The sequence below is a fragment of the Schistocerca gregaria genome, chromosome 3 (genome assembly GCF_023897955.1).
Source record: "Schistocerca gregaria isolate iqSchGreg1 chromosome 3, iqSchGreg1.2, whole genome shotgun sequence".
Lineage (NCBI taxonomy): Eukaryota > Metazoa > Arthropoda > Insecta > Orthoptera > Acrididae > Schistocerca > Schistocerca gregaria.
This window is the reverse complement of record NC_064922.1, coordinates 909188918-909213154: the sequence shown is the minus strand read 5'-3', so window position 1 is coordinate 909213154 and position 24237 is coordinate 909188918. Positions and strand designations below refer to the sequence as shown.

Genomic DNA, 24237 nt, shown 5'->3' with positions numbered 1-24237 from the left:
ATATGACCTTGCAGAGTATTTGAACCCATGGAATAATACAATATGGCTGCCAAAATCACCCCTGCCATGTTTGACTCTTAGGACGGTAAACTCAGCCAGAAGTTGGAAACAGTGTGAAACGACACTCATCCTACTAAGTGACATTCCTCCATTGCTCCGTAGTCCAGGTTGTACGGCTTCGGCACCACGTTTCCTGTCACAGGCTTGCCTATCACTGAATCCTTTTCAATGAGCGCCTGTCACGTATTCTCAACACACACTTTCGTCCACGTTGTGACGTAGCAGATGACGTTTTTCTGCTTGCTCTGTATCCGGTATAAATCTGCGAGGCGGTCCCCCTTAGAGCACCAAACACTTCGGCTAATTTGGTTACGGAGGCACCCACCATGGGAGCACCAACAATTTGCCCACTTTCGAGTTCGTTTATTTCCGACATAATGCACTCATCATAATACAGAACACTGTTCTAACAAACTGCACAGGTGGGTTTCTTGGTCAAATACTACAGCTTAACCTGCTGTCTTGGTTACTATCTGCTATGATGTTCAAACATGCATTTCTAGCGGTGCTCCCATACTTTTGCCCAGCCGCTGTGCCTCGATTTGTCCTGGCCAGAACATTCTCCAGATCTCTCACTCGTTGATTACATCTGTTCAAGGGCTGCTGAAAGACTGTTGCGCCACCACTCAGCCAGTCAGATTAGTGAACTGAAGAGTGGAAGTGGAATACGTTCTAAGTGCCAAATCTCACATTGGTCCTGAGAATTAAAGACTGATGTATCTCTTTTAGTACGTAACTTATTTGTATCGAAAATATTAAGGCAGCATTCTGACAGCAACACTGCGAAAAATAATGAAACAAATTAGAAACTAAATAACTGATTAAGAACATTGTGAATGCCATACCAGGATACTCACCGGTTTTAAATGCCGATAAGAAAGTTTTTGTTCCAACTGCCATTAATACAAAGGGACTACGATTTATTTGTGATAATACAAGGACGGAAATACAGCAGAAATATTTTAATTAGTGCAACTGTAAGTATCAAAAACCACTCTTCATTTCTTTAACTTTTTTAGTGAGAGAATAACATAACTAAAAGCATGAAAAAGATCTCACACTGTTGATAGCTGTTCCTTAAATAACTGCATCCTTGGTATCAGACGTTGCAATGTTTACCGTAAAATGCCCTGTGCTTTTGTGCCACAAATGACAGCACCATTTACAGTTCTTTCTATTTGGGAAGTGATAAGCGTTGCTGATCTTTCATTCGAAGTACATACATCTGCCCTGGTCTTTCCTCTTTTGAATACATTGAAACTATTCCATTCACCTGTTTCAGAGTAAGAATTGTTAATAGCTATTTGAGTTTGATGACAATGAGACATTTTGATCATACTGTATTTGGAGATTCTACTCTCCTGCGTTGATGTCAATGCTTCAGGAGTATCTTTAAAATCAAAGTAGTCAATTGAAAGCAATGGAAAGGCATTTGAAACTTCTGACGGTAGCACTGCTTGGCACATTTTAGTGATAAATGTCTGAAATGTTTTCTACCTGATTTGATTGTTGAAACACGTCTTAGCGATATGAAACAGGGCGCAGAGAACAGAATGGCATTAAAATAGCGTTTTTGAAAAGAGTGGCACTTAGACCTTTTTCCTTATCCATTCTTCAATTCTAGCAGATAGATGAAGCAGTATGGAATGATGTCCCGTTTCCGTTATCCAAGCTGAGTTCGATGCGATGCCCAGCCGTATTAGAGCGATTTTTGCTGCCACGGGTGGCAACGTTGTTGTTGTTGTTGTTGTTGTTGTAGTCTTCAGTCCTGAGACTGGTTTGATGCAGCTCTCCATGTTACTCTATCCTGTGCAAGATTCTTCATCTCCCAGTACCTACTGCAACCTACATCCTTCTGAATCTGCTTAGTGCATACATCTCTCGGTCTCCCTCTACGATTTTTACCCTCCACGCTGAACATGTTCTACCAACAATTCCCTTCTTCTAGTCAAGTTGTGCCACAAGCTCCTCTTCTCCCCAATTCTATTCAATACCTCCTCATTAGTTATGTGATCTACCCATCTAATATTCAGCATTCTTCTGCAGCACCACATTTCAAAAGCTTGTATTCTCTTTTTGTCTAGACTATTTATCGTCCACGACTCACTTCCATACATGGCTACGCTCCATACAAATACTTTCAGAAACGACTTCCTGACATTTGAATCTATAGTCTATGTTAACAAATTTTTCTTCTTTAGAAACGCTTTCCTTGCTATTGCCAGTCTACATTTTATATCCTCTCTACTTCGACCATCATCGGTTATTTTGCTCCCCAAACAGCAAAACTCCTTTACTACTTTAAGTGTCTCATTTCCTAATCTAATTCCCTCAGCATCACCCGACTTAATTCGACTATAGTCCATCATCCTCGTTTTGCTTTCGTTGATGTTCGCCGGCCGTGGTGGCCGAGCGGTTCTAGGCGCTACAGTCTGGCACCACTTGACCGCTACGATCGCAGGTTCGAATCCTGCCTCGGGCATGGATGTGTGTGATCTCTTTAGGTTAGTAAGGTTTAAGTGGTTCTAAGTGCTAGGGGACTGATGACCTCAGAAGTTAAGTCCCATAGCGCTCAGAGCCATTTAAACCATTTGTTGATGTTCATCTTATACCCTCCTTTCACGACACTGTCCATTCCGTTCAACTGCTCTTCCCAGTCCTTTCCTGTCTCTGACAGAATTACAATGTCATCGGCGAACCTCAAAGTTTTTATTTCTTCTCCATGGATTTTAATACCTACTCCGAACTTTTCTTTTCTTTCCTTTATTGCTTACTCATTATACAGATTGAATAACATCGGGGAGAGGCTAAAGCCCTGTCTCACTCCCTTTCCAACCACTGCTTCCCTTTCATAGTCCTAATAACTCTAATAACTGCCATCTGCTTTCTGTACAAATTGTAAATAGCCTTTCGCTCCCTGTGGCAACACCGTGCATTAAATTTGGCATTATGTATACGTCTAAATCATGTACAAAATTAATAATCTGTACTGTAATGTATACACACAGTAAGTACAACTTCGTTAATGCAGCCCTTAGTGCTGTTGCAGTTTTAATGGCCAGTTTGTATGTTCGTTTTGATGTGACATCTGCAGCCAGCGAACGTTTCTGCTGGACACAAGACTTTCTAATATCAGCAGCTGGTGAGCCGCACGGCATGCTGCTGCCTGTGTCTGCGGTTGTTTGTGTGGACGTGAGACACGCCCGCCACTTGGCGCCTCGCTGGTATGAGCTAGTGTGACGTAGGCGACGTGCGCCGAGTCCGGAAATAGCATGCGCCTCGCAGCGGCTGGCGGAATGTCTCCGTGGAGCTCTGAGAGGAAAAGGATCGGCGGGAGGTGCACGTGTATGTCAGCGCAGTTTCTGCAGACAATGGAGATTCATCTAATGAAGTATTGTTTGAAAAATGCAGCCGAAATACTGTCAGATCTTGATAAGGCTTCAAAGTGGTGCAAAGATTGACAACTTGCTTTAAATATTCAGAAAAGTAAAATTTCTAACTCCCACAAACAACTGGGCTTAATAATTTGTGGGGATATGAAATGAAATGAGCACGTAGATTCAGTCGTAGGTAAAGTGGGTGGAAGACTGTTTCATTGATAAGCGATTGCTTAAAAAACAGTCATGTGAAACATGCTACAATATGTGCAAGACCCGTACCAAATAGGACTAACAAAAGAACTAAACGCGCACAAGAATAGCAGTACAAAAATGATAACAGACTTGACTTACTCAAGGAAAAGCGTCACTTTGATGCTGAAAAACAGAAATGTTAGACTTTTGAAGATAGACGCCAAATATTCTCCGAAAACCTACCTTACACTCTGCACAGAGGAATATTCGCATAAGCTGTTTCGTTCGCACATCTGACCGGGGTATTATTACATTAGTTATGCCTTTGCCGCCAGCACAAGGCACTCTGGTATCTGAAGGTGGTATAAACGAAACCGGTAATCAGAAATCAATTAAAATAGTGACAGGGACTGTGTGGACAGTAGCGTCACATCCGAGAACTAACGAATCGCCATTTCTGTCATGTTTATGTCACACATGTTTACTGCTATAGATATACAAAGGAAATTATTTTGTTCTGCATATTTCCATTCACTAGTAGCAACTCAAGTTAGAGAGCATGCACAGGGTCCGGCAGGAAGGTTTACAGCAGGGATTCCCAAAGTGGTCGATATCGGTTTCCTAGGGGTCGACATAAACGAAAACTGATTTTGGGGGTCGACGAGGTCTAAAAATCGACCCCTATTAAATTAACACAAGTTCTTATTTAAAACTTTCAAGATAGGTAGGTACTATATTGTTTATATTGTGTCATGATCAAGTCCAAACATGTTCCTGATATTTTACTATTTAACGAGCTTGCACTTAGGTTGAAAGTTCATTTGCGTTTTGAAATTCGTTGGAGCTTGAACGATAATAACTCATATAAGTACTCATTTATTTCAAGAGATTACAAAGTTATTACATAGCTAAATTAAGTGAAGTAAAGTGACGGACAACATATTTTAAATAGGTACGTATAAAAGTGTTTGTAAAAATTACTTACACTTAAGTTTTTAAGTAGGTAGGTACCTAAACTTTGAAGTGTTCAGTTTGCTTTGGTTTTCGTTCTTATGCTGATAGGTACCTACTTACCTAATACGAATTTTCTATACCTAATTACCTACTATAGCTACTTACCTAATATAGGTATCCAAGTTTATCAATGAGTAAGTCAGTAATACCTAACAAGAATCCATTACCTGGGTGTGATAAAAATAAGATAGTGTGCAACAGTTTATTATTGTTTTTTATTTAGGTAGTTTTTTATTTGCATGATTACTGAGAGTTTTATGATGGCGGACACGGAAAAAAATGCAGACAATATAGTATGGGCTACTTGAAGTTCGGATTTATTGCATCTCCATCAGATCCACACTTGCCGATGTGTCTCATATGTGAAAAAGTTTTCAGTAACGATGCCATGAAGCCTACAAAACTGGATGACCACTTATCAAGAGTACATACTGACAAAAAAGTAAGCCCTTGTCATTTTTTCAAGCACTTAAAGAAAAACCTAGACAAAAGGCCATCCATAAGATCGATGTTTGCGTCGTCATCTATTAAAGACGATGATGGTTTACGAGCGTCCTATAATATATCTTTACTAATAGCGAAGTCGGGGAAACCCCACACAATTGGAGAGCAGCGTATCTTACCAGGCAATGTATTGCACAAACCCGCACATGATATTTTAAAGAGAATATCTTTGAGCAATAACACCGGTCAGAGACGCATAGACCAGATGGGACGCGATGTGGAAAACATTTTATGCAAGTTCTTACAAACCAACAGATTCTCTCTCTAGTTGGACGAATCTACATTACCCAGCAATACAGCTCTGTTGTTAGGATATGTTCGATTTATGAAAGATGAAAATATGTGCCAGGAGCTGCTTTTTGCTACATATTTAGAGACTGATACCAGAGGAGAATCGATTTTTCAGGCCGTGGAACATTTTTTACTGACAAAGCTATTCCATGGGAGAACATTGTTTCTGTTGCGACTGATGGTGCACCGTCTATGGTTGGTCGTCATCTTGGTTTTATAGCTCACTTAAAGCGACAACTGCCTGATGTACTGGCCATTCACTGCGTGATTCACAGGCAGCATTTAGTAGCAAAAAAAGCTGAGTCCTAGATTGCATAAGTCTTTACAATATGTAATATATGCTATCAACAAGATTCGAAGCAATTCTTTGAACTCTCGGTTATTTGCTCAGCTATGTGAGGAAAACGACGAAGTCTTTACTCGATTACTTCTGCACACTGAAGTTCGCTGGCTATCAAGAGGCGCTTGCTTAGAAAGATCTTGAATCTGTGTTGGAGTTTTTACAAGAAAAAGATCCGAATTTGAAAGAAAATCTGAACCATTGTAAAACAGATATTTATTACTTGACTGATATCTTTGGAATGTTCAACAAAGTTGTTTTGCAGCTGCAGGGTGACGATCTTAACTTGATTAAAACAAAATCAATAATATCGGCCATCGTGGGTAAACTAATCCTTTATAAACAAAATTTAGACAGAAATGAATATTCGTAGTTTCCGCATTTTTCAAAATTACCAGAATTGCTTCAAGATGATGACATTTTATTATATGTCACTCACTTGGACGCATTACACAAGGATTTTACGGGGAGGTTTGAGGATCTTTTAAATTTACAAATTCCTCAATGGATAATAAATCCGTACAATACCACAGCCATAGAAGAAGCCAATGTGATAATGCAAGAAGAGTTGATTACCATCAGCACAGACGAAGAGCTTAAGCAGAAGTTCAACTAAGGCTATCAGAAGTTCTGGTTGCAACGTAACATTGAAACGCAGTATCCTACATTGTGGAACATTGCTGAAAAATACCTTAGCGCTTTTCCATCATCATACCTAGTTGAAACAAGCTTCAATGTGGTAACAAACATTTTGACGAAACAAAGAAACCGTTTGAAAATCAACGAACGTGGAGATTTAAGGCTGCAACTCATCAATATTGAACCGTATGTATCTAGATTGGTAGATAGTTACCGTATTCATCCATCACACTGAATGTTTTATTTTCTCTTTGCGAATTAACACTTTTTTAAATATAATTTCCTACCTACTTAAGATTCTTTAAGTACTTAATCTGTAATAATCATTATAAATTAAACTTGATATTTACTGAGTTGTATGTCTTTTTATTTTGTTAAATTTTGATGAGAAAATGAAGTACAATTAGTTGTTACATGTCTGCAATGGATATTTCTTACAACAATAATAAAGAATCTCGTAGTTTAATGCTTCGCAAACGACGTATTACGTATGCTTTTATGATAGGTGAGCATGCTCTAGTGTGACACCACTAACCTTCTCTAGCTCAAATTCTCTGATACGGTGGATGCTTCCTCCAATTGCCTTCTTTGATAAGCTGCCCATGACCTGAAACAGGAGACACTTAAATGTAGATTGAGTGACTGTGCATAATAATATACTTACTATTATTACATAACAGCAGCTCGATGTACTCGTTATTGTATTATCCTACATTTGTTATTTCTTTGCTCTTACTTACCTACTGTCTAATGATATATAGTAAAGATAGAAAAATTAGGGATTACAGGGCACCAACAGAAAGTCGTTCTTCCAGGTGTGCCTTCTGTGAGAGTAATACAAATATTGTGGAACAGGACTGTTGTAATTAAGGACTTTAAGTAATTTTTTACGGCGTACGGATTTAGTTACTGCAGGATTGGCTGGCCTCGCTAGAGAGTTTGCAATGCGGTGTGGTCTGACTTGCAGGGACGGCCGGAGCGCTTCATCTAAGGGACATTTGGAGTGGGTACCGTACCGTCTGCTGAACACCAGGGCGTGGCAAGCTTGTGTAACAGGCAGAATTAGGGCAGTTAAGAGCTGCATTGCCAGCAGTAAAACTCAGAACAGTACAGATGACTGGACTGCCGTAAAACACTATAGTTTAGCCTCGAGGTTACATACAATACTGCCATTAAAATTGCTACACCACAAAGATGACGTGCTACAGACGCGAAATTTAACCGACAAGGAGAAGATGCTGTGATATTCAAATGATTAGCTTTTCACAGGATTCACACAAGGTTGGCGCCGGTGGCGACACCTACAACGTGCTCACATGAGGAAAGTTTCCAACCGATTTCTCATACACAAACAGTAGTTGACCGGCGTTGCCTGGTAAAACGTTGTTGTGATGCCTCGTGTGAGGAGGGGAAATGCCTAACATCACATTTCCGACTTTGATAAAGGTTTGTCGTATCGCGACATTGCTGCTCGCGTTAGTCGAGATCCAATGACTGTTTGCAGAATATGGAATCGGTGAGCTCAGGAGGGTAATACGGAATGCCGTGCTGGATCCCAACGGCCTCGTATCACTAGCAGTCGAGATGACAGGCATCTTATCAGCATGGCTGTAACGAATCGTCCAGCCACGTCTCGGTCCCTGAGTCAACAGATGGGGACGTTTGCAAGACAACAACCATCTGCACGAACAGTTCGACTATGTTTGCAGCAGCATAGACTATCAGCTCGGAGACCATGGCTGCGGTTACCCTTGACGCTGCATCACAGACAGGAGCGCCTGTGATTGTGTACTCAACAACGAACCTGGGTGCACGAATGGCAAAGCGTCATTTTTTCGGATGAATCCAGGTTCTGTTTACATCATGATGGTCGCATCCGTGTTTGGCGACCTCGCGGTGAACACATATTGTAAGTGTGTATTTGTCATCGCCATACTGGCGTATCAGAGGCGTGATGGTATGGCGTGCCATTGGTTACACGTCTCGGTCACCTCTTCTTCGCATTGACGGCACTTTGAACAGTGGACGCTACATTTCAAACGTTACATTTCAGATATGATACGACCCGTGGCTCTACCCTTCTTTCGATCCCTACGAAAGCCTACATTTCAGCAGGATGATGCACGACCGCACGTTGCAGGTCCTGCACCGGCCTTTCTGGATACAGAAAATGTTCGACTGCTGCCCTGGCCAGCACATTCCCCAGATCTCTCACCAATTGAAAACGTCTGGTCAATGGTGGCCGAGCAACTGGCTCATCACAATACGCCAGTCACTACTCTTGATGAACTGTGGTATCGTGTTGAAGCTGCATGGACATCTGTACCTGTACACGCCATTCAAGCTCTGTTTGACTCAATGGAGGAGGATATTGATGTTTAACGTCCCGTCGACAACGAGGTCATTAGAGACGGAGCACAAGCTCTGTTTAGGGAAGGATGAGGAAGGAAGTCGGCCATGCCCTTTCAAAGGAACCATCCCGGCATTTGCCTGGAGTGATCTAGGGAAATCACGGAAAACCTAAATCAGGATGGCCGGACGCGGGATTGAACCGTCGTCCTCCCGAATGCGAGTCCAGTGTTTGACTCAATGCCCAGGCGTATCAAAGCCGTTATTACGGCCATAGGTGGTTGTTCTGGGTACTGATTTCTCAGGATCTATGCACCCAAGCTGCGTGAAAATGTAATCACATGTCAGTTCTAGTATAATATATTTGTGCAATGAATACCCATTTATTATCTGCGTCTCTTCTTTGTGTAGCAGCTTTAATGGCCAGTAGTGTAGAAGCTGCATGTCTGGTAGCTTTATTCTACATGTCTCCAGCAGCTTCACTGCTCTGAATATTGCTGACAAAAGTATGCAAACAGCTAAAAAGGTGGTGGTTAGTGTTTAACGTCCCGTCGACAACGAGGTCATTAGAGACGGAGCGCAAGCTCGGGTTAGGGAAGGATTGGGAAGGAAATCGGCCGTGCCCTTTCAAAGGAACCATCCCGGCATTTGCCTGAAACGATTTAGGGAAATCACGGAAAACCTAAATCAGGAAGGCCGGAGACGGGATTGAACCGTCGTCCTCCCGAATGCGAGTCCAGTGTGCTAACCACTGCGCCACCTCGCTCGGTAGCTAAAAAGGTCAGGGCCATTCGTACAAGACATGGAAAAAAATGCGAGTTAATGCTAGTAATAATTACAGGGGGATCAAAACAGAAAGAAAGTTTTTCTGGGAGTAGTTACAGGAGGGGATTTTCAAATTAGTACGCGGCTCAGAGGGTAGAGAGTATACGATAAGCAGTTTCTATAAGCCAGATACAAGTTCAGTGCTGTCATGTTTAATGTTGCCTCTATGGGGAAAGATCTTGGTTTAGAAGATCATGTAGTCAGAATTAAATTTCACTCTGCTGCGGTGTGTGAGCTGATACGAAACTTCCTGGCAAATTGAACCTGCGTGCCGGATAGTGATTCAGACCTTGGACCATTGTCCCTCGCGGGCAAGTGCTCACTGACTGAGCTATCCAAGCACGACTCGCGACTCGACCTCACAGCTTTACTTCCTTCACTAGTTCATGAGAGCTCAGTCGTTGGGAGATTGCCCGCTAGGAACAAACATTACAAGTTTGAGTGTCGGTCTGACACACAGTTTTAATTTACCAGAAAGTTACAAAAAAATGGTTCAAATGTCTCTAAGCACTATGGGCCTTATCATCTGAGGTCATCAGTCCCCTAGACTTAGAACTACTTAAACCTAACTAAGGACATCACACACACCCATGCTGGTAAGAAGTTAAATGTACAACGAAATTCCATAAATACTCATTGCAACTGGTACAGCCTCTGCCGAATCCTTCTCACTTCCAATATTTTCACTAAGCATTTCTGGGCAATTTTTCCTAAAGACAGAGGTGCGAAACAACTCTAGACACACTTTCAGCAACGAGCAGAGAAACAAAAAAACGTAGCTTGTACAGCAGAAAGGGTACAAGTGTCACTGCGGAAGTGTTATGAATAAGATCGACAAATGCGTACTGCATTCAACAGCTGTACTGTGCTGTGCTTCATTATTGGATTACAAAATATAGATAGGTTTCTGACAGTGTAAAGGCACCCAACAAAAAAGATTTTCAAACTTCATGAAGCAATTAGGAACAAGACTTAGTAGAAATAACTGGAAAATAACTTGTAAATTATAGATTGCAGCAATCAGTCGCACTTTTTAATTTTTATTATACAGATCTAGATTTCGGCAAGAAGCTAGCCATTCTCAATGCACTAATAGTGCATATAACAGTCGCTGAGTGCAATCGTTTTCCGAATGGAAGGTAACCTAATGGAAAATAACTGTTAGCGATATTTCAGTATTTATTTGCTGCCGGATAATTCTGACCGAGGCCACTTAGAGTTGTTGATGCCCAACTTTGGCATCAGCCCAACTCTCAAATTCTCAACAAGAATCGAAATACGCGTATCTAGTACAACAGTTATTGATAAATTAGTTCAGAATACAAGTTTATTAAATGAAATACATGTGAGGCCCATAATAAATTAGTGACGTCACGATGATATTCAAATGCCAGTAATAAAGTATCCCTCTCAACTAATTTTAAAGAATGAGGGAAAAGAAATATTTCCCGAAATTGTATGGAAATGCTCATTCAGTTAACTATTCAAGGCCAATTTACAGAATGAGCAGACGGAAAATGTTTACAAGAATACAAAGTAGATAATAAATGTAATTCTTTCCTAAAACATTTTATAACACTATAAATCCAGTTTTCCTTTACAATGAGTTAGGAAAAATTACAGTGGAAGGAGATAAAAAGGGTGGCTAACATCTGCGATAGATGGATGTTTCGCCAGCAACTAAAGGACCGCTGTAGTCAGTATCGCAAATTCTTAACTGTGTCATCAAAAGGGCATAAACCCTTTATTATGTATAAAGAGTTCAAATTCCAAGAAAAGACAAATACAATTTGGGATGTTATTAAGCACGAGAAGAATAAACTCAGCGGAATGATATTCATATCCATGATACAATAGTAGCGAGCCAGATGAAAGCACTAAATTAAATGATTTCTTCGGAAAAATAGCAGACCACGGGGACAAAAATGACAACTAGGCTGAGTTAGACAAGCTTTGCATTGTTGACCACGAGGCATCAGTTTTGTCAGATCAACAAAAGAAGAGGTCGCAAAAACCAATATAGGACGGAGAAGCTACATCTCTTCTGGCTTTGATGGAATTTAGGTAAAGTACTAAAATCTTGTGCAGAATTGGTAGCGCCCCCTTATTTTATCCTTGTAACCATTTGATAAACCAACGTTTAGTTTCTGAAAGAATGAAGTGTATGGTAGTAACACTCATTTATGAAAGTGGAGATAAACAAGTAATCTCTGGTTGTAGACACATCTCCTTCCTTCTCGCGTTCTCAGAGAAATTTTTGAGAAGGTAGCTTAAGGAATATTGAACAATCTCTTCGAGAATAATATTTTACAGCAACTCAGGTTGAAAATTGTAGAGGCTTCTCTGCTGAGAAAGCCATGTATGATTCCACGAACTCATTCTGGGAGAAACAAAGAACTAAAATAACTCTGAATTTTTGAGGTCTTGCCAAGGCCTTCCACGAGTATGAACTTTTACTAGTAGTCTAAAACGTACCGGATTTTAAGCACTTCCCTTTGTATGGATTGAATGTGGTAATGGAAAAAAGAGTGCCGAATTAACTAGTGAAGTAAGACTACATCCGGAGTGAATCAACATTAAATGTCGTGTCTGACAAAGAACCCAAACACAGCCATAACAGACGCAGCCAAGAGAATATTGTAGCATGCTTACAACTGCTACACAGCAAACAGTTTAATATTTGATCTTACAGGTTTTCAAATGGTTCAAATGGCTCTAAACACTATGGGACTTAACATCTGATGTCTTCAGTACCCTAGACTTAGAACTACTTAAACCTAACTAACCTAACGACACCACACATATCCATACCCGAGGCAGGATTCGAACCTGCGACCGTAGCAGCAGTGCGGTTGCGGACTGAAGCGCCTAGAACCGCTCGGCCACAGCGGTCGGCGCAGGTATTCATATTTTGCAATTCTGAATTCCTGAAATGGTTTACAGGTACCAGAAGTGAAATAAAAGACACACGCGTGAATTTTTTCCATGGGCTGTAGGGCTCTATGGTAGAATGCCCACTTCCCATGTGGGGGGGCCTAGGTTCGATTCCCAACTGTGGTAGATATTCAAAATAAGGTACTTGATGTAATAGCATTTCTGTAATGCGTAAAATACATCAAAATGAAAAAAATGTATCGTTTCTTTAGTGTACTCACTTTTTAATAAAAAATCGATAATTAAGAAATTATATTTGAAACTAAAACTGGATTCTTGTGTGCGAGATGTAGTTAGAAATAATAAAACTTGCATTTTTCATCAAAATGACAATAAGATATGTATTGATTTACATATATTTGACGAATATTCTGTTTAAATGATGTAGCCATTCGAACTAACTGAAGGGAAAAAAAAAGGATCGAAACGAGATTGGAACCAGCGATCCAGGGAGTAACAGTTTCAAGCGCTACCAATTTTTTTCTATGTTTACGTATTTTACTCTTCACGGAAATGCTCGTGATCATGCACCTCTATTTAAAAATTTTCGTTGGCTGGGAATGAGAGGGAATGGGACCTAGACCCCCTCACCCCCTCCCGTGGCAGGCGAGGAGCATTTATCACAAAGCCACGCCAGCTGTCGAGAAATCGACCTTGATTTCGGGTATTAAAGACTTAAGGAAAACTTCAAAGTCGATTTTCTCGAGAATTACTGAAAGTCGTATTGAACTGCAGTGGAAGACGGATATTTGAGTTCTGAAATTTGCGAACCATAAATACAAAAAATTTTTAATAATCCGATTGGCGTCTGGCCTCCTCATAAGATTGAAAAAGTATTTACTCTACAGGATCGAGTAATGAGAATATAACTTAAGGTGTAAACAGAACATCATGCTCGCCGGCTTGAGTGGCCGAGCGGTTCTAGGCGCTACATTCTGGAACCGCGTGACCGCTACTGTCGCAGGTTCGAATCCTGCCTCGGGCATGGATGTGTGTGATGTCGTTAGGTTAGTTAGGTTTAAGTAGTTCTAAGTTCTAGGGGACTGATGACCTCGGAAGTTAAGTCTCATAGTGCTCAGAGCCAGAACATCATGCGGAAGTCTCTTCAGGAAGCTAGGATTCTAACACTTATTTGCGAATACATGCAATCCCTAATGGTATTTCTTGTTAATAACAAGACCGAATAAATGTTGATCTGTGGAATTCACAATCACGATACCATAAGTAAAAATATATACCATAACGACTGCGCATCCGCGCGTACGATTTAGAATGGAATTTTGTACGCTGTTGCTAAACTCTGTGTCAGATTGCCAGTACATCAAGCAGGAAACAAAAATCACAATCCATCAAAAGCAAAGAAAAAGAATATTTCATTAGCCACTCTTCTGCAGTTTACCATAAATATTAGACTATGTCTGTATAAAAGAGATATTGACTTTGGAAGTTTATAGGAAGCAGCTGAATCGTATGAGAGGAGGAACAGTGAATTAATGATTAACACAACGGCATAGTTTCTATTTTCGATCGCCATATAGAAGCGAAAATAACAGATGTAGAAATATATTGAAGCAAAGCGAGTGCTTTACTATCGCTCGCCACTACATAAATTCCCGCTCTGTATACCTATTGCACACCTGCAGGAAGCAAGCACAGGCGATGAAATTTGGTGCAATATACGACACTTAGAAATGTTTGTTCAGTAACCAGTACTCATTAACGAAATTCGAGAAAGTTTATTTTGTAAGCCACAGGCACAAAAATTTTGTTACTTTTTCGTTACTAATTTGGATATGACTAGCATTAAATCGATGTTTCTGAATTGAAAACAGCTGAGAATTTGAAAATTTGAGGTATAATGTAATTTTAAAACTTATTCACGCCTATAAATGCCATTTGAACATACCTATATAACAACAATATTCAAAAATATGAGCCGAGCGGGGTAGCCGTTCGGTCTGTGGCGTCCTGCACGATTCGCATGGCTCCTCCCGTCAGAGGTTCGAGTCCTTCCTCGGGCATGTGTGTGAGTGTGTGTGTGAGTGTGTGTGTGTGTGTGTGTGTGTGTGTGTGTGTGTGTGTGTGTGTGTTGTCCGTAGCGTAAGTTAGTTTAAGTAAGATTAAGCAGTTTGTAAGCTTCGGGACCGATGACCTCAGCAGCTTGATCCCATAAGATCTTAACACGAATTTCCATTTTTTTCTTAAACTTCGTAACTTTACCTTGTTCAATTGCCAGCAATCGCTACTTGCTGATAACTTTTTTGGATTAGGTTATAATCTCCAGCCAGCGCCACTTAGTCAAATACAGCAGTATTTTAAATGATTTTCAGAAGGCACCTCGTGCACGGATAAACGCGTTTGTAAATTATTTAGGGTGTAGACATGAATAGCAGTCAATGTGATTTCATCAGATTTAATAGAAGAGGGTATCTAAATAGAGATAAATCTCATGATTGGCGAAGACCTAATTAAAATGTTGTATCAGATTTAAACGAATTAATAGAGGACTTTTTCTCTTTTTTTTTTTTTTTTTTTTTTTTTACATCTAGTAGATCATCTTGATTTGACTAAGAGGTGCTGTCTGGCGATTATAATGCAAGCCGAAACAGTTATCAGCCGGCAGCGACTTCTGGCAATTGAATTTTCGACTGACAGGTTTTATGTGCTGGAACACAGATTCCTACGGAGCAGATTCGTGCAAATTGAGGAGACGTCTCCTTCGTAAATCTTCTGCCTCAGTTATGGTATATATTCTATCTTGTGTTGGCCTCTTCAATGGATGGAGGTAATTATATGTTTTAAAGGAGCGAAGCAGAAATAATAGTAGAAATTGAAGAGGTACGAATGGAATGTGTTCGTTGGCACAGCCCTACAGACAAGTGTTAAAAAATAGAAAAGAGAAACATTTTAAAGAATCAGAAGACGAAAATGTACTTAGGACCTGACGGTCATATGTAGATGGTATTTTCAGGCAACGCCTAATAGAAAAAAATGTACTCTAAGATGTAAAACAGATCGTTAAATTTTCGTTGATCTAGAAGAGACATATGATACGGTGGCATTAATAAAGTGTTGGCTCAGCATGAGTAGTGGCGTCTTAATACACTACACAAATGCAGTTAGAGCCTTATAAGTTCCTCACAGAAAGCAGTAGACCCTCCCAAAAACTCACAGTAGATGGGAACTACTACATACAAAAAGCTGTATTACAAGGAAAGAAAGTATTGAATGAAAACAATACACACGCAGCAAAACATTGTTTGAAACTCTCAGTGAGGTACACGAAAAAATTTCTCTATGTAAAGTATAGTAATTAGATTGCCTCACATATCCAAACACACACACATTATAGCTCATAAGTTCTTCCCCAAAAGACACACTACTATAGTTCTGACCAAAACATTCAAATTAGCGCCGCACTGAACAGAGGTCAAGAGACGACCAAGTGAGCGGTTGTAATAACTTAGCGCCTCTGTATGGGTGTGGAGACGTAAGTGTTTACTCAAATACCATTTTGCGATAAATACTTGTAAAGGAAAAAAGATGAGAGTGAAGTATGAGAAAAAGTGTGGAATACGGTGCATGCAACACCAGTAGAAAGAGAAATCTACCAAAGATGCGCAACTGGACAGAAAACGTAAGTACAGTGACATACACATCCACTATGCACGAAATGTATTTCCAAAATAAGTAAATTTCTTCATGACTACTTTGGAGGTTACGTGCTGTCAAACGCTAAAAAGGCACAAAAAACGACCTGCGAAAAGGTAGTTCTCATAGGCTACGTAATTGCAGGTGAGAAATCGAAAAAAGTTTAAAAATTCATATGTTCAAGTTTTTAGGCCTAAAATAGAAAAGCAACCGTGAAAATTGTGTGACATTTTATAGTAATCAATCGATACCCACAAAAGATAACAGGTAAGTGTCGAAACATGGCTGGATAAATAAAAAAGAAATAGGCCTATATTGTGTTTTGCATAAGATGGAATTTAAAAAAAAAAGTTCGCAAAAGATGGAAAAAACATCAACAGGAGCTTCCAACCCAAGCACGATGATTCTGCTCTCAATCCTTTTGCAGTGATAAGATGAAAAATAAACCTAACGTTATATATATATATATATATATATATATATATATATATATATATATATATATATATATATATATATATATAACTCAGAAATCTGCAAACAATGAAGACAGGAAAATATCAACTTCTATTCGTGGCAGTGTGTTACTCGAGTCGAAATGCTGGATTCTCAAGATGACATCACATCAGGCACGAAGAAATCACAAAAAAATACTGAGGTGCAGGAGAACTTCATAAAATGTATTGAATGGCCCTACAATGGCACAACCATTTTGGACGAATGGACAATAATAGATGACAAAGGAAACTGTGGAGATGGGTTGTAGAGGGAGAAAAAAGAAACAAGGTCGACCGCCGGGAAGGTAGATGACAAAACACATGGAGGCATTGAAAGTTTCGCTGTGATTTCATTCTGGACTCTGAACGGTTGCAAGTGGATCGCGGGAGAGATGTCTATCGCAGGGGATATAGTCTGTGAACAATAAAACATTCGTAATTGACTCAGTGTGCCAAGGCAGAATAATTTATCTGTTACACTGCACCATCCAGATCAACCCCGCGGCAAGTGAATGTAATTCCCTGAATGGTAATGCCAGTGTACACAAAGACAAAAAAAAGAAAGGCGCACTACGGAGGAATTACCGAGATGGGACGGAAGTCGGTAAATATGATATCTATATGCAGACAAACAAATTGTGACAATTTCAGAAAAATTCGATGGTTTACTCAAGAGTAAGATCTTCACAAATTGAGGCAATCAATAACGCGTTGGTCCACCTCTAGCCCTTATGCAATCCGTTATTCAGCTTGGCACTTATTGACAGAGATGTTGATATCCTCCTGAAGGATATCGTGCCATATTCTGTCCAACTGACGAGATACATCGTCAAAATCTGTGCCCATAATGCTACAAGCATTCTCAATTGAGGCGAGATGAGGTGACCTTGCTGGCCAAAGTAGGATTTGGCAAGCACGAAGATAAACTGTATAAGCTCTCGCCGTGTGCGGGCAGGCCTTTTCTTGCTGAAATGTAAGGCTAGGATGGCTTGCCAAGAAGGGCAAGAAGGGTATATCTTTAAGATAACTTATTTAGTGCAACTGCTTGTATAATAATTAAAGCTTTAACTTCTATCTGGGAAGAACTTGCTTTACAGCACAAAAAATATCTGCCGAGAATAAATAAACAGAGCTAATTGAAATTGACGACCCTGATTATGTAATTAGTACCATCAGTAGGTACGTTTCCTTTTCAAACCTGTAGTGTGACAAGGGTCTCTGCATACGTAACAGAGCACCAATTAACGACGGTATTCATAAAGTTTTAATTATCACCTTGAATTATGCGAGCTGTGACCATGAAACCGGTTGATGGTGTTTGTTCTCCATATATTCACTCTTCAATGAGACACATTTTTCCCAGCAACGATTTCCCAGCGGATACACAGGTTGTAAAATTCTGCATTTTGGCTATCAAGGACAGGTTCCACCTCGAATATCACTCCGTCGTCACTCTCATTCGAGAAAGGAGGAAGAAGTGAGTGGGTGCCGTGTCAGCAGAATAATCGTGGGAGCCGGGGTGGATAAGGCAAAATCTGGCACCCGTAATATCAAGATGCACATCTGTGTCCTGAGCGGAATCAGCTGGGGCGCTGACTTTGTGCCAAAACATCTTCCTGGACAGCTTCCTGCGAAGCGTCGTTTTGACAGCCGCCAGGAAACTCGTCTGGCAGTTTCGGTAGTTCACTCTTGTGACGGTTTGCATCTACATCTACAGCTACATGGGTACTCTGCAAATCACATTTAAGTGCCTGGCAGGGGGTTCATCAAACCACCTTCACAATTCTCTATTATTCCAACCTCGTATAGCGCGCGGAAAGAACGAGCATCTACATCTTTCCGTACGAGCACTTATTTCCCTTATTTTATGGTGGTGATTATTTCTCCCTATTCAGGTAGGTGTCAACAAGATATTTTCGCATTCGGAGGAGAAAGGTGGTGATCGGAATATCGCGAGCAGATCCCGTCGCAATGAAAAACGCCTTTGTTTTAATGATGTCCAGCCCAAATCCTGTATCATTTCAGTGACACTCTCTTCCATATTTCACGATAATAGCAAACATGCTGCCTTCTTTGAACTTTTTCGATGTACTCCGTCAGTCCTACCTGGTAAGGATCCCACATCGCGCAGCAGTGTTCTAAAAGAGGACGGACAAGCGCAGTGAAGGCAGTCTCCTTAGTAGATGTGTTACATTTTCTAAGTGTCCTGCGAATAAAACGCAGTCTTTGGTTAGCCTTCCCCATAACATTTTCTATGTGTTCCTTCCAATTTGCCGCCCGGAGTGGCCGAGCGGTTCTAAGCGCTACAGTCTGGATCCGCGCGACCGTTACGGTTGCACGTTCGAATCCTGCCTTGAGCATGGATGTGTGTGATGTCCTTAAGTTAGTTAGGTTTAAGTAGTTTTCGTTATTTAGGGTCAACTGCCAATTTTCGCATCATTTCGGTTCGCAATTTGTTTTGATCTTCTGATGTTCAAATGGCTCTGAGCACTATGGGACTTAACTGCTGAGGTCATCAGTCCCCTAGAACTTAGAACTACTTAAACCTAACTAACCTAAGGACATCACACACATCCATGCTCGAGGCAGGATTCGAACCTGCGACCGTAGCAGTCTCGCGGTTCATGAGTGAAGCGCTCAGAACCGCTCGGCCACTCCAGTCGGCCGACGGTGGGGGGTTGGTGGTGACTTGGGCTGTCAAATATTCCATGGGCCGGATGGTTACTCTACAAGTTGGCGCCACGGTCAAGGATCCATCCCATAGTACAATGGTAATGCTATGTCTGAAGACCAGAGGGCCCCTGTTCCTATAGCTCTCGTTGTCCAGGACTGTTTCTGTGAGCACGAGGACAAAATGTCGCGTCCCCACTGACCACTGCTGTCACCTGATCTCAGTATTATTCAGCCTCTCTGGTCAACTTTGGAGAGAAAGGTGCCTGATCGCTGCCCACCTGCTTCACCTTCACCTGAGCTTGTCACTATTTTGCAGGAAAAATGGTGTAAGATTCCCTCTAAAACCATACAGGACGCGTATTTAACCATTACAAGACGATTGGAAGCTGTTCTGAAGGGCAACGGTTTTTCTACATCGTATTAGGCATGTTAATATGCGGTGTTTCTTGTGTTTCCAAATTTTTGCCCCCTCTACACGGTCCAGTCACGTCAACTCTGGCAGTGGATGGTATATAAAGCGTGACGGAGGGACGCAGAAAGTATCGCAGAAGTACCCGGATCATGCTATATTAGTCGGAGGCGACTTCAACCTACCTAATATAGACTGGGATGTCTATGGATTCATTGCAGGTGGTAGAGACAAGCCGTCGTGTGAATTACTTTTGAACACATTACCCGAAAACTGTCTTGAGCAGCTAAATTGACAGCAAACCCTTAATGGAAATATTTTAGATGTAGCCACGAACAGACCAGACCTCATCGACGTCATCGACAGTGTTGAGACAGGGATGAGTGATCATGATGTTGTCATTACGACTGTGGTTACGAAAGTTAAAAAGTCGGTCAAGAAGGCTAGGAGAGTATTCTTACCAGAGAGAGCAGGTAAGCAGTTGTTAGCATCCCACTTAGTAAATGAATCGACATCATTTACTTCCGCTACGATGGACGTGGAAGAATTATGGGCAAATTTTAAACACATTGTAAACCAAGCATTGGACAAGTATGTGCCGAAAAGGTGGGTTACGAACGGAAAAGACCCACCGTGGTTTAGCAGCGCAATTCGGAGAATGCTCAGGAAGCAAAGACAGTTGCACTCGCGGTACAAGAAAGATCGGGAGAATGAGGACAGGCAAATGTTAGTAGAGATTCGTGCTGCTGTAAAAAGAGCGATGCGCGAAGCATTCAGTCTCTACCACAGTCATACCTTAGCAAAAGATCTTGCTGAAAACCCAAGGAAATTCTGGTCTTACGTAAAATCGGTAAGCGGGTCGAAGGCTTCCATCCAGTCACTCACTGATCAGTCTGGCCTGGCAACGGAAGGCTGCCAAACGAAAGCTGAAATTTTAAATTTAGCATTTGAGAAATCTTTCACTCAGGAGGATCGTACAAACATATCGCCGTTTGAGTCTCGTACAGATTCCCGGATGGAGGACATAGTGATAGACATCCCTGGAGTTGTGAAGCAGCTGAATGGGTTGAAAATAAATAAATCGCCAGGTCCTGATGGGATTCCAATTCGGTTTTACAGAGAGTACTCTACTGCATTGGCTCCTTACTTAGCTTGCATTTATCGCGAATGCTTGCCCAACGTAAAGTCCCGAGCGACTGGCAAAATGCGCAGGTGACACCTGTATATAAGAAGGGTAGAAGGACGGGCCCTCAGAATTACAGACCAATATCCTTAACATCGGTTTTTTGCAGGATTCTCGAACATATTCTCAGTTCGAATATAATGAATTTCGTTGAGACAAAGAAGTTGCTGTCCATGCATCAGCACGGCTTTAGAAAGCATCGCTCCTGCGAAACGCAACTCGCCCTTTTTTCACATGATATCTTGCGAACCATGGATGAAGGGTATCAGACGGATGCCATATTCTTTGACTTCCGGAAAGCGTTTGACTCGGTGCCCCACTGTAGACTCCTAATTAAGGTACGAGCATATGGGATTGGTTCCCAAGTATGTGAGTGACTCGAAGACTTCTTAAGTAATAGAAACCAGTACGCAGTCCTCGATGGTGAGTGTTCATCAGAGGTGAGGGTATCATCTGGAGTGCCCCAGGGAAGTGTGATAAGTCCGCTGTTTTTTCTATCTACATTAATGATCTTTTGGATTGGGTGGATAGCAATGTGCGGCTGTTTGCTGATGATGCTGTGGTGTACGGGGAAGGTGTCGTCGTTGAGTGACTGTAGGAGGATACAAGATGACTCGGACAGGATTTGTGATTGGTGTAAAGAATGGCAGCTAACTCTAAGTATAGATAAATGTAAATTAATGCAGATGAATAGGAAAAAGAATCCTGTAATGTTTGAATATTCCATTAGTAGTGTAGCGCTTGACACAGTCTCGTCGATTAAATATTTGGGCGTAACATTTCAGAGCGATATGAAGTGCGACAAGCATGTAATGGCAGTTGTGGGGAAGGCGGATAGTCGTCTTCGGTTCATTGGTAGAATATTGGGAAGAGGTGGTTCATCTGTAAAGGAGACCGCTTATAAAACACTAATACGACCTATTCTTGAGTACTGCTCGAGCGTTTGGGATCCCTATCAGGTCGGATTGAGGGAGGACATAGAAGCAATTCAGAGGCGGGCTGCTAGATTTGTTACTGGTAGATTTGATCATCTCGCGATTGTTACGGAAATGCTTCAGGAACTCGGGTGGGAGTCTCTAGAGGAAAGGAGGCGTTCTTTTCGTGAATCACTACTGAGGAAATTTGGAGAACCAGCATTGGAGGCTGACTGCAGTACAATTTTACTTACATTTCGCGGAAAGACCACAAAAATAAGATAAGAGAGATTAGGGCTCATAGAGAGCCATATATGCAGTCATTTTTCCCTCGTTATGTTTGGGAGTGGAACAGGGAGAGAAGATGCTAGTTGTGGTACGAGGTACCCTCCGCCACCCACCATATGGTGCATTGTGGAGTATGTATGTAGATGTAGATGTAGATGTAGTGCAGTCTTAGTCGTAATGCGGAGCAGAGCGCCTTAACTGACGTTCTTAAGGGTGTGTTTTGTAAGCGGCCGGTGTGGCCGAGGGGTTCTAGGCGCGAGCCCTACGGTTGCTGGTTCGAATCCTGCCCTCGGCATGGATGTGTGTGATGTCCTTAGGTTAGTTACGATTAAGTAGTTCTAAGTTCTAGGGGACTGATGACCTCAGAAGTTAAGTCCCATAGTGCTCAGAGCCATTTGAACCATTTTTGTTGGCATCTACCAGCAGAATGACGTAACGTGTCACACATCTATCAATGTACTTCAGTGGTTTTAAGAGCGCCAGCATGAGTTAACCGTATACCCCTGACCATGAAACCTCTAAACCCAGTCGAGGGTCTATGGAACCATTTCGATCGGGCTGTTGGCGCATTGATCCTCAACGGAGAAACCTGGCACAGCTGGCCACCCCCCTGTAATCGACATATCTCCACATCCCAGACGTTACCTTTCAGAACCTCATTGACCCTCTTCCTGCACATCTTGCAGCGCTCTGCGCTGCAGAAGGTGGTTATTCAGACTTGTGACAGTTGATCACATTAATATGACTCGACGGTATATTAGCACTAGATTAATGCAGTCTGAGGAACACTCAGTACCTCCATGTCCGATGATGGTTGGGTATTTGCCTTTTTTCCGTCGTGGTGAAGACATGTTTCCGCTGTCTCGGGGTCATGGTGATACAAGATGACATATGGATTGCTATAATAAAGCCGCAGTATTTCCATTGTTGCTTGGGATCACGTGGGCTTTTTGAATGGGTAGGCGCAGTCACAGAATCCAGCGGACGGCGACCTTTGTAATGTTCAAAATGTCCTGTGGGTTGATCTCTTATTGATTTTTACCTTTTTCGCCATCGGCAAAATTGTGATACGCTGTTCTTCGAGCATCAGGGACTCTTATTGCGATCCCAGCTCTTCAGACAGATGGTCTACCACATACGTCTTCGTCTTACAGACATCTTTAACCACACTGGACGCATCTGCGCCACCTAAGGCTGTATCACATGATGGTGACCTGCTTTCATACTCTTCCATCAGCTCAGCATGAACTGCTTCCCTTCAAATGCAGAAAACGAATCACCGCACGATACTCTAGTTTGCCAATCGACTGCTTTGTTTCATTTTGGCTCCTTTACTGGCGTGATCTCAGTGTTAATTGGAACTAAAAACATGCACCTGCAAACAAATAAAAGTTTGAAACCTCGTGTCAGATTATACGGTCTGCCAGACCGGGACCCAAACCCCGACCATTTGCTTTATGAGGGCAATCGCTCTTCCGACAAAGCAACCCACGACTCCACCTTACAGCTTCACTTCCCCCAGTACCTCATCTCCTATCTTCCAAACTTCACACATGTTCTGCTGCATACCTTACTGGACTAGCGCTCCTGAAGGAAGGACATTGTGGAGAAATGATTTGGCCACAGCCCAAGCGATTGTTTCTAGAATGAATTTGCACTCTGCAGCAAAGTATGCGCTGATCTGAAATTTCCTGGCAGATTAAAATACTCTCGGCAGGAGAAAAGGCCGCAGGACCTGGTCGAGGTGTCCGCTAAATTCTGCTCCGAGTGCGCGGAACATCTGAAACCTCTTAAGGAAACAGTCCCTGGTAAATCGCTAGATCGACAGAGTGTCTGACATGATTGATGTTGGCCATTTCTATCGAAACAAGATTATTTCCTTCGTTCATACTACGAATGGCTGTATACATCTCATTTAGTATTAATTCAGGAAATGATTATTTTGATCATTAGCTACTTGTTTTTCAGACATAGCTTCAGCTACACATACATTTAAACAAGTTAAAGAATGCTTGTACAATGCCTCTCTTTTGTTAGCTACTGTGCTGTGTACCATCTTAATTGATGAAATGTGATGTCTACCTAGCATAAGAT

At 41.6% G+C, this 24237-nt stretch overlaps 1 protein-coding gene across 1 annotated transcript in view; it reads right to left on the bottom strand.

The window, feature by feature from the left end:
- The window catches only part of LOC126355247 (serine/threonine-protein kinase meng-po), a 385368-nt gene that overhangs the window by 295921 nt on the left and 65210 nt on the right, over nucleotides 1-24237 (bottom strand). Inside the window, exon 3 of the mRNA XM_050005528.1 lies at nucleotides 6956-7027. Within this exon, the coding sequence (XP_049861485.1) occupies nucleotides 6956-7024 (69 nt within the window). The 5' untranslated portion in view covers nucleotides 7025-7027. The remainder of the gene's footprint in view (nucleotides 1-6955; nucleotides 7028-24237) is intronic.